The 12419-nt window shown below is 31.2% G+C and overlaps 1 protein-coding gene across 4 annotated transcripts in view; it reads left to right on the top strand.

Annotated features, from left to right (window-relative positions):
* The window catches only part of LOC122718241, a 139926-nt gene that overhangs the window by 110300 nt on the left and 17207 nt on the right, over nucleotides 1-12419 (top strand). For all 4 annotated transcript variants that reach the window (XM_043943117.1, XM_043943119.1, XM_043943118.1 and 1 more), the window contains exons 6-7: nucleotides 10386-10522; nucleotides 12050-12338. In XM_043943117.1, coding sequence (XP_043799052.1) covers nucleotides 10386-10522; nucleotides 12050-12338 — 426 coding nt within the window. The remainder of the gene's footprint in view (nucleotides 1-10385; nucleotides 10523-12049; nucleotides 12339-12419) is intronic.

Genomic DNA, 12419 nt, shown 5'->3' on the forward strand with positions numbered 1-12419 from the left:
TACGCAGTAACACTTACACGACGTTGATGGAAACTGACATGGGGGTCTATTGAAATTATAACACGCGCTCTAATTGGCTGGCGCGCTATATAATAATTGGCTAGCGCACTATATAATAATTTGCGCCAAATTTAAAACGTTTTTTGAGACAATATCATAATCATCATTAATTTACAAAGAAAATTAAGAATATTAATTAATAATATTTACAATAACAATTTAAAGAACATTATTACTTGACATAATCGCTGGTAAAAGCAATTTAATAAAAAAAATAATAAAGAAATTACATAAATAAAAGATAAAGTATAACTAGATAAATATTGAAAAACTAATCTCTTTTTTATTATACCAAACAACATCTCAACCATAAAATAACATGAAAATATTAGTCCGTGCCCAGTGCAACAGCAGAATTACAAAGCAGAAACTTAAAACAAGGGAAAAGAGACAAAATTCACGACGAACGCGAAGAGCATGTAACTGTTAGTAGACCGTCGAGTCTCTCTGTTCATAGCGAGCTATTCGTTTACATCATTCCTCACAGCTTGCTCCAACTTCTCGACAACATAAAGGCAAATTTAATTCTCTTGCAGCGTCGACGACGCGCGTAAACATTTTACGATCAAGCAGCCAACGAGCATTCGCCACTGGCAACCGATTAATTTATCAGTCCTGTGGAAATTGATATCGAAAAATATAAGTAAAGACCTGGATGCCGAGTGCATGGATACGGGGAACTGGCTAATGGCCAACTGGTCGGCCATTTGGGTCAAAACTCTATATCCATTCCTCGACTCTTTCACTTCCGGTTCTGCTACGACCACTCTGCGAATTGCCGATACTTTTTTTACTATTTTCACTTTTTTGGTAGCTGTCGTGTTAATGTTTAAGGTTAATCAAAGTGTTTGCACTTGTCTATCACTATGAAATTTTTAACTTGAGATAGATAAAGATAGTATAAGATAATATAAGATAGATAATTTTCTGAAAAGAATTCTTTTATGTAATATGGCATTGCAATTTTTTTTTTCTTATTGAATGTAATTATCAGACATGTTAGCTTCTCAACTTTTGAATACATTCCTCTGGCCTCGAAACCTCAAAGCATAAAATACAAGTTACTCTCATCTCTTTCTGTAAGTTACTTTAAATCTTTCATCCTCATTTGTTCAACACATCCCAAGATAAATGCTCGAGTAAGCTTCGAAATTTTACCAAACATCTTTCGAGTACACTCTATCCGTACATATGCAGCATCACATATGTAATTAATCCTTTATATAAGTTGAGAGAGTAACTCGCTGGAGATTCATGCTATCATATTTTGACTTTCATTTAATGTAACTATCACTGAGATATTCAAATATCGTCACCAACTGCTATAATAATAATTACTTACCAAGGAATATACATTCGAAAATCTTCGAAATTTAAATTTCAAAAATCTAAAAATCAAGCTTTCGATTAATTTTTTCAATTTTTTTTATATCGATAAAAAAAATAAGATACCTCTTTCGATGTCATTTACTTCATTTTCTTTACTTTGTACTTACTTTCTTTCCATTCGAATCTTTAAAATCCATAAGTGAAACAGATTCTGGATTGGTGAAAGATAGAAGAGGAATTGAAAATGGTGCTCGTTCTTGCATGCGTACAAAAACACCGTTGCACCATTACAGAGACAAAACAGGCAAATGACGCGTTCGTTCGCTTAAATGCAGGCTGCACACGAGTTTGCAGTTTATTTAATAGGAATCGTGAACTGCCGAGTTGTATACGTGACCGTGGGGATCCTTTTTCACACGGGCTACATTGTCTCGTGAACCAACAAAACGGCGAGTTGCAAAGTATTCTGATCTCTCGTGTAATCCCTTTACACCAGAGACAAAGTTCTGCAACTGAAAACGATTACACGCAAAGTATCTCGTTATGGAAAATATTTAATCTTTTTCGATGCAAAAGATTTAAAGATCAAAGATTTCAATTTTGGCTTTTTTTTTTGATGATTTTAAAGAAAAATTAAAAAAGAATTTCAAAAAGAGAGAGAGAATTTTTAGGATCAAAAAATATTTCAGAAAAACGAGGACACGAATGGAAAAGTTCAAAAAGTACAAGGATTAATGCATGTATATAATTATTTTATTAGAAAAGTTCTTTGTTAGTTTTAAATTTACTTTCATCCTCCTGCGCGTAACAAGAATCATTTTACAATCGAAATTGTGCAGCGGATAAAAAAAAACGTAGTATGAAAATGTATTTAAATTCATACATGCCAGTTTATCCTGTACCGACCAGCTTCACGACCAGTTTAACTTTAAAGCGGAACATTCATCTGCACGAAACTATCTCCGTTATAGAAGAACAATCGAAAAAAAAATGGAAAAAAAAAAATACATATATTCACGAGCGAACAAAATTCGATTTTACGGAAATTTTTGTTGAACGAAATACAGAATGTATCGACGAAACTTGAAACAGAACACCATGAGAACGAGCGTATAAAAAAGATGAAAAAAGTTGGTAGATAGTATCTAATGGCGCATCTTTGTGAGATTTTTGTAATTTACAATGTGGCAACGAGATGTCGACATCGTCGATGATTTTCCAACTTACAGTTATTATGGTGGATATAATGTTTTTAATGAAAATTTGGCTTAACTTCAACCTATCTTTCATCAAAAAATAGAAAACGATCTTATTCAGTCTAAAAATTAATTTTTTCAAATAATGAATGATATTAATTTAAGATAGAAAATCTAAGAAAAATTATAATCACCAAAATTGAAATTTGTTTATTTCAAGAAAAAACAAAGACAATTTTGTTTCGAATAACGAAAATTAGGAGAATGCAAAACTATATCGTGGAAAATCGGAAATTTGGAGGCGTTGTTACGCGTGGCTGGCGAATCGCCAATGGCAAACCGACCTTACTTGGCAACGAGAATTCAACTGCAGCGTATAAACAAGTTGCATGTTCGCCTACTGCTCGCGATTACCTCGTTTAGTATGAAGACGAAATATTGCTCTCTGAGGCGATCAATTCTCTAAAACTTTCCAACTTCTCGTTTAGTCTAAATTTATGTATTTCAATTTATCCTATATTTCATCTTTTTATTTTCTTAAAAAAGTTGGATTTATTGTGAAATAAATTAACATAAAGTATATGTCCTAAAAAAGGATAAATAAATATTTATAAAAAAGTATCATCATATTTTTAATTTCGATGATTTCTTTTAATACAATGTCAAAGTCATCACATTGTGTTGTAAAAATTTTACTTGATCGTTGTATTAAAAAGTTATTAATCTAACCTAACTTAATCCCAACCTAATAATCTAACCTAACTAAACCCAATATAAACCATGATAATTTTTGTTTGAAATCAAAGTTTAATTCACATTAATTTTAAATCTTAAATCAAAATTAAATAAAAATTTATTTAACTAGCTATCAATTTTTTGTAGCAAGAAACCTGATTAAAATTGATTTAATCTAAATTAAACTTGTTTCAAAGAAAAGTTTTTTTATTTTTAATAACTTCTTGATAATAATTAATAAACGCCAAATAAAATTTTCACAACTTCAAAATGATAACATATTAAAAATCATCAAGATCAGAGAATAATACTTTTTATAAATAATTACCGGTTTAAATTAATACATAATTTGAAAACTTTGAGAAAAAATTGAAAAATAATTGTACACTTATCATTAACAATATTCATCAACACAATAAAAAGTTGAGTTGACTTATTATAATTATATTATTATACAGAAAACATCAAAATTGTTGAATCTAAATTTAACAATAAAGTCAAAAAATTATACAATGTGATAAATAAATACAAATCTTTCATCGGTAAAAAAATTTCGTTTCTTACTTTTTCTTCTGAGAGATAAAAGTTGTTTTTCTTCTTTTAATCATCCAATGCCAAGATCACATAAAAACGAAGAAAAGCATCGTCTTAACGTGTCAAGTAAATTCTATTTTAACTCGGATAGGAGGGCAGTGAAATTCGTCTGGTCGTTTATCGGGACTAGACCGAGAGGAAGGATGATAGCCGGCGGCTAAGGGTGGATTCAGGGATCATTTCCTCTTCGTTCATTTTTCCCCTATATTTTTTTCTCCTCTTTTTTTTTCTCATCTCTCTCGTTTGAAACATCCAGCCAGAGGCGACGAACGCACAAGGATCGACGCCGCGCAGGAAAATATGGAAATAAAGTAGGCGCGCACGGATAAACGAGCGAGACGATGGCTGCAGAGATGGATGCAACTCCCAACGGGTGTTCGTTTTCAAAAGGATACCAAGCTGCTTTCATGCTTGTGTAAATCGAACATAGCTGGAATTTTAATCGGACGTCTCAGGAACTTGTACATTTTTTGGCTTCGCGTTTTTTCTACTACCTTTATACAATGATATTATACAATGATTTTTTTCTTCTTATTTTATTTAAACTGGTTAAGAACGATCTTTTTGATCGAATATTGATTGCTAGAATTGAAAATTAAATGGCTCAACAGATTTTTAACAATGAATGCAATACAATAGAGTGTCGATTATTCAAAGTTGTAATATTGCATTGTTGTTATTCTATCTATTATTAAAATTAGTGAAACTATCTACTTGAAACAATACTGATTAATATAACAATTACTCAATATGTATACAATAATATTCACGTATAATATACAATATATAATGTATATGTATAATTACATTTCAAATTACAATAGTATTCTTGTATTTAATGAATAATTTTATATGTAATTCCCATAAATTAAGTATGATTCAATAGTTTGATTATTTGAACAATTCGATTTTTTATCTTGAATAATTGACACTACTATATTAAAAATAGACTTAAAAATTAACTTTCATATTCTTCTTACATATTATGATACTTAAAATTAATTATGATTTTTTATCACAATTTAACATTTAACAATAACATTTAACAATATAATATTTGCATTAAAATCCGATTTATTAATTCCTGAAGAGAAAGAATAGATAATTGGCGTGAAAGAAAGGCAAATAATAGCAGAAATTCCAGAAGGAGAGATTTATCCGAGGATCTCGATACGATCAAACGTCATCCCACCAATGATTTTCTTTTTCTTCGAGGAAAGGGAAGCCGCAAAAGCACTCTGGTTGATAGGCCACTGATCGCATGGTATCTCTCGTATTGGCTTCCCCTTGGCTCTGGTACATCTCTCTTGCAAATGGATCCTCAGAGGAACTAGATTCAGCCTGAGAGCTAGTGACAAGAAAGGAGTCGCCGGATTGGAGATATACGGGTCACCTCGATGATAGCTCAACAGGCTTCCAACCTCCTCCGATTCAATCGACTCGAATCGTGCTTAGAATTTGATAACTCTCCTTATTCGATTATTTCCTAAGAAATCCACTGTCGAATGATCTCAGTTCCTTTGTTGACAAGTAACTACACCTAGAATAAGAATTTGATATTAGCGAGTAAATTTGATGTGTAATTAATCTTTTCTTGTGAATAAGTGAATATTTAATTAATATAATATTACCATGAATAAAACTTTAATTTTTTTAAACGGATATATATTTAAAAAAATACCCAATATATTGTTAACAGAACAATCAATCTATAATATATATTTTATATAAATGATTGCAATTAAAGTGATGTTGTGAATATATAAGTAGACATATTTCAAGTTTAAGATGCAAAATTTTGTCAATATAGATTTAAATAAATAAAAATAGTTGTATAAACATAGATTCACAAACATTTTTAAATAAAAATATAAAGAAAATATCATGTATTCAATATTAAAATTAAGTTCATGTTAATTAATATTAAATAAAAATTGTTATATAATTTAATGATAATAAAACTCGCATAAAATCATATAATACTAAACATCTTATGTTTATATAACATTTTTTGCTTATTTACATAAAATATATTGACAAAGTGCACTTTAAACTTGGTACACTCTAATATAATTACATTTCTATCTTAATAAAATAAAGTACATTAATTTTGCTAAAAAAAAAAAAATTTTCTCCTTCCCAAAATAGAAAATATGAAATCCTTTCATTTTGATTATTCTACTGTTAAGCATTTGTCAAATTTTAAATATGAAAAATTTTCTACGTAATTCCACAAAAAAAAAAATTCGTAATGAAAAGTATAAGAGGGAATGATCAGATCCCTTTACTCCTCTCGTACCAATCACACCGGTGCCCAGAAACGCATAAAACCTGACCGAGTTTTGCGCACCGGTTTTGGCGAGCATATCCCGCGAAAAATCCTGCACCGCTCGTAAAAGTATCTCATATCGTGGCGTGCAATTCTTTCCCCCTCTGTCGTGCTTTTTATCGCACAGGAGGACGCATTTCTCGAACCCTTCTGCTCTCTCAAAACTCTCGAAACGGAAGATAAATCGATGCTTCTTGAACCTGAAAAAAAAAAACGAAAATTAATTCATTTCAAGGCTTGGCTTGCCTCTGTAATTCTAATCTAATTTCCTTCCTTTCTACCTTTCAATATTCGTATAAACATTCGTATATAACATATGTATATTTCAAGATTTTTCGAGTTGTTTGTTTGCTTTTCCAGGATAACCACTTGTTTCCTCAGTCATGACATATCTTCTTTTATCTCTGCTCATACGTTTCTCTCGTTGGTGAAAATCGTGGAAGACGAGAGAATTTTCCGGTTGAACGCGCGCCATTTATTCCTCGGTTGAACTGTGACGATTTCTTCCTCTTTGATCCGGCATTTATCCACCGAGACGTTCGTTGAACGAATGAGCCACGATTCCATTATTCTTTTATAATGATACCTGAAATTATTTCATTTCATATAATGATCGATTTCTTTCCTTGGTAAGCAATAAGAAATGGGGGGAAAAAAATCCAAGTTTGCGAAATTGGAAAATCAAAATAGAATGGTAGAGTGATTTAGGATGCAGCGTTGGTAGATTGTCGTGATCGTCAGCGCGATAAATGGAAAAGCACTCGAGGGGTTCATATTTTATTGCGTAATAAAATATAGTCCCGCGATGGTACGAGAAGGTAATGGGTCACCTGTCCAGGATTTATCGCGAGCAAGGTTTGAAAACTGGGTTAGTTCTTTAAAATTTCTTAGAGGGAAACGTGAATAGTAAATTTAAGAAAACGTTAAACTTTGTCCTTACAAAATATTCAAAAATTTCATTTCTTATGATAGACATTGATATAAGAAGAAAACTTCAAATTTTTGTTCTTTAAAATATTAAAAATTTGCCTTCTGTGATGTAAAAAGTAAACCATAAATTTTTCTCAAAAATATTCAAAAATTGTCCTCCTTGTGACAATGACATAAAAAGAAAATTTTAAATTTTTATCTTTCAAAAATATTTAAAAATTGTTCTTCTTTTGAAACGAAAAGAAAATTTTTGTCCTTTAAAATATTCAAAATTTGTCTTCTATGATATTTATATAAAAAAATTTTAAATCCTCGTCCCCAAAAATATTTTTTTTATGACAGGCACTAATATAAAAAGAAAATCTAAAATTTTCATTCCCTAAAATATTCAAAAATTATCTTCCAATGACAGATAGCGATTAAGCAAATAAAGAAATTTTTTAAACAAGACAAAGAGAAGATGAATTAAAATTGAAAATGCGGCACAAGTTGAGAAATGCAGAAGAAATTATTAATCATCACGTTCCAGAAAGACTTTCTTCTTCTTCTTTCCTCCTCCTCTTCCTCTTTTCTACAACATTTCAGTAGAAACGATTCGACCAACTGCATTTGAACAGTGACAAAAGTCCATAATTCGTCAGACACCATTGGCAGACACCAAGGGGAGGAGCACGCACATCCAGCCGGCGAAATGCAGCCAAGTAGTTGATGCCCAGCATTAGTCAGCCGTGAGAAACGCGGAGAAACCAGTTCCCCTCCAGGAACTTTCGTAATTTGACGTAACAGATGCATCTACTGAATTCGTAATACTTCAACAGAGTCGGTCGGTGCGACTATCGATTTTCGATACCGAATCCTTCCATTAAACCTAACGACGACGTATATTCAATTACATCTGGCCCTCGATTGTTCCAAACAGTTCAATTTATTATTTGTGTACAATTTGAAAAAGTCTTACCTGAGTATTTCTTTTTTCTTCCACATTTGTTTCTCGTGACTTGTACCAAGAAATTTCATTCTTTCTTTATTCCAAGATTTATACATCTTTCATCATTCGATTTCATGAATTAAAATATAATAAGTGCATTGAAATCAAAATTGTGGTAACGATTCTAAACTTATTATTTATTATTTATCGAGAAAAACCAGAGAGAATAAAAGATTTTTCTAAATCTTCAAACATCATCCGATCTTCTACAATTTCTAAAAAAAAGAAAAGAAAAAATTAATATTTTAAAAATTTACAAAATTTCTTATAAACTTATATAAAATTATCTAAAAAATAATATCTAAAAACTAGATATCGATCCATTTTTTAAATTTTTTTAAATTTTCAATCACATGAAAACGATTATCCACGATGAAAGTTAACCACCGATTAATAATCCAATTACGTATATCGATAAGTTACGATGCAGAGAAGACGAGACGATTTCAGCTTGAGCTATTAGCCAGGCAAACTGGGATTTTGATTAGGAATGAGACTCCCCGATACCTGGAAATGGCGCGCATTGTGTTCTCGACCCATTCACCTCGTCGATACCATGTCCGTGTATGTTTCTCTGTGTGAGTTGTAGCCCACCACCTATACATTACCCTCGATTTTCATTCTACGTATATACTTGCATGATGAGCCCTTGAAGCCCTACAATGAACTAGTATTGTGACCAAGCCATCCTGCACAACGTAATTCTGCGCAGAGCATGCGATAGAGGAAGCCAAAGTAACTTAATCGGCCGAGTTTCGGTTTCCTTTGAAACACGTCGATCAAAATCTTTACTATTATGTTATCGCGATTACAATCGTGTCATTGGTGATGGGCTCGTTTATTGGAAAATTGTTACGTGATTTTAAGGAAAAATATTAAGGGATTAATTCATTTTTGTGTTATACTTAGAGTGTTATATTCCTAATGGGATTGAAATATAAACGAACTTCCGTTTACGTCCATTTACGTTCATATATATTTGGCGATTATTCAGTGTTGATTGGCATCGATCGATCGTTCATGTAAACGAATGCACAACCAAGTGAGTTTGTATTATAAATTAACGATGTCAATTTTTTTTTTAGAACACGATTTTCTTTTAGAGTGCATATATTTGTTCTCAAAAATAATTTTTCATAAATAGAATTGAGAATAAAAATAATCATATGAAAATTTTGATTTATTTTATTTTCAAATTCTGTATTCTTATAATTGATATAATATTAGTTAAATTTTTTAAATAAATGATTAAGAATGAAAATAACCTTGTTTGATCCCAAAAAATTATTTTAGAAACAGTTTGTTGGAAAAACAAATAGAATAATACATAGAATAAAACAATAAACGTTTGAATGAAAATTTAATCAAACTCTTTCCCATTAACCAAATAACTAGGTGTTTCAACAAAATTCACGAGAGATATCACAGTTCGTATACACTATTCATCGAGTTAACATATTCACGAATGGCCATTAAAATTCAGCCCTATTCACCGTCGATTTAAAAATAAACACATTTGTTATTTCACAATTATGTTTAAATGAAACTAATTTTGATCTTGTTTCACTTTTTATTCATTCAACGAACTTAATTTATCAAGATAACGAGAGTTTTATAATTATAAAACGTTCATAACCTCGAAATATTCATTTATTGAACAGATTTTAAAAAACTTTAAATTTTCAAATCAAAGTTATTATCAATTAGTTTGAGAATATCATCATAATTATTATCTTAATGAATACTTATGAATATTTGTTTTAAATATGGAATATATTCTTCACTTAACTTTAGTTTTTCTCCAAAAGAAAATCGAATAGGAGTAACTCGAAGCTATCGATAATTCATCGAACGCTTCTATCGATTCTTTACTCGGTCGAACTCGAAATTAATCTCGATAAATTCTTTGATCGAGTTCCCAATATCAATTACGGAAATTTGAAAACGATCGACTTTGATTCGTAATTGGAAATGAAAAGACAATTGAAAAGACAATTGAAAAAGTAAAATATATACGCATATGTTTAAACAATTAAATAAATCTGTGATAACAAACAAACTCTTATAATCTTATATCGAATATTATTTTTTCAATGTAAATGCTATTTTAAAGTTGAAATTTAACTTTTTCGTCTTTAAACTCCCTCAGGGAGTTAAGCGAGAAGACAATCGATAAAGTTCATTCGTTCTCTTCGTATATATGCTTCTTTTCCATGTGTTTCAGCGTGCAATAAAACATACTATGGCGATGTGGGCAAGACCTACGATTTGGAACTCCATCGACCTAAGGAGGATAAGGTGCCTTACATTTGCAAGCTCACCTTCAGCGCACCGGGTGGCGATCTCGGAGACATCGTGCAGGCAAGTACAAACGCCTAAACCTAATTATTTACATTCTTAATTAACATACAATCACTGAATACCAACCGTAGTTATAATTAAACCATTCATCAACTCGTGGTATATGTTAGCAAAATCGAATTTTAGGTTATGTTAGGTCACCAAAGAAATTTCCATCCGGCAGAAATGAAACTTTCCTCTAAATCACGGTATAATTTCATGGAAAAAGGATCACTATAGATAGTGCAACTCTGCTGAGAAAGAACTCGGAAGCTAGTTTGAAAAAAAAGGGAGAGAAAAAGAAAAAAAAAAAAGAAAAGGGGTAGGTAAAAAAATAAAAATGGAAAAAGAGAATTCCGGAGAGAAACAAGGCGGAACCACGGGTACAGGAGGAATAAAAATTAACGGTGGAATTTTTAATAACGCGAATTGCTAGAATTGCGCCAGTTAGCCGGAGAAAAGCATTCTCGAACATGCGTTTTGAGGCCACGAAAACTTTCCAATGGAATGAACAGGGATGGAACGAAATAGGGTGAAAATTTCTCCACTAAATTTATATATACGTAGGTCGTTTGCTGCGTTTTCTCATTGATTGCCCTCATATTTACCGTTTTTATCAAAACAGATTGACCCTGCAAGTTGACACCATGTTGAAAGAAATTAAAAAAGAAAATAAAAAAGTTGTATATTTTTCTATTTAATACTATTCTTGTTGAAAAAAAAAACAAGCGAAATCAATGATACTTTAATCGAAGTTTAATTGAAATTTTCATAGAGATATTCTTTAATTATGAGAAACTCAATTATATAAGAAAAATTAAAGAGATGTTTGTATATTTATGTTTCAATATTCGAGAATATTCGTTGCTGGATATTATCGTTTTATTGAAATACTTTCAAAGAAGAATATTGGAAAGTTTAAGCAAGCAAATCTAATTAACATACTAACGAATAATTAATTTCTATTTAATGAAATTGCAACGATTCTAAAAGAGGAGAAAAATATTAATTCTTTTATAATGATAGTCAAAAATTCAACAAACTTTCTATAATATCAAAAAAAAAAATTACCTAATTCACACCATCCAAAAAATAATAAATAATTAATTATTTTTCAAATTACCTAAATTATAAAAAAAAATATAATTCAGTAACAATTATTTTTCAAATTATCTAAATTATCTCTTAATTTTATCACATCTAACTGCTTAGCAGTATTAATAATTATTTTTCAAATTATCTTGCATCAAATTGCATTCCTAATTCTGCATTCTTTCTGAAAAAAACAAAAACATATAAATATATATAAATTCACTAAATAACATTTATTTTCTAAATTATCTTACATTTCTTATTATACCATAAAAAAACATAATACAATCACGTGATAATTACTTTCCAAACTATTCAAATTCCATTCCTTCTAATTCCATCACACCTTTTCAAAGAAGAAAAAAAAAAAGGAAAAACTTAATCTCAATAAATTTGCTCAAACTTCGCCCAACGCCCGACAATCTCGATCAACGTAGATACCACTTGCGATTTCAGTTGACGTTCGACAGCTTCACCCTGGGGAAATTTGTGTCGTTCACTGCTGAGGGGTGTCCGGACGGTTCGCTCCAGATTTCGGAGGCCCAACGACCGGACGTGGGCGGCCTCTGGTGCGGTACGTCCTGGGGACCCGCGATTTACTACAGCGAGACCCAGACTGTCTCCATCACCCTCAAGCTGCTCAGGCTCAGCAAGGATCAGACGGGATTCAATTTCGACTTCAGGATGGCGTACAAGATGATCAGGAAATCGGACGCCGTGGTACGTTATGGCAATCCTTTCGTAGGTACGTATGGAAGTTTGGATTATATTCTTATATATCTTCCTCTTGGCAACGTGATTCCTTTGTTTTCTCACTCCTGATATT

This window comes from Apis laboriosa, unplaced genomic scaffold (genome assembly GCF_014066325.1).
Source record: "Apis laboriosa isolate Shangri-la unplaced genomic scaffold, ASM1406632v1 scaffold5_cov152, whole genome shotgun sequence".
Lineage (NCBI taxonomy): Eukaryota > Metazoa > Arthropoda > Insecta > Hymenoptera > Apidae > Apis > Apis laboriosa.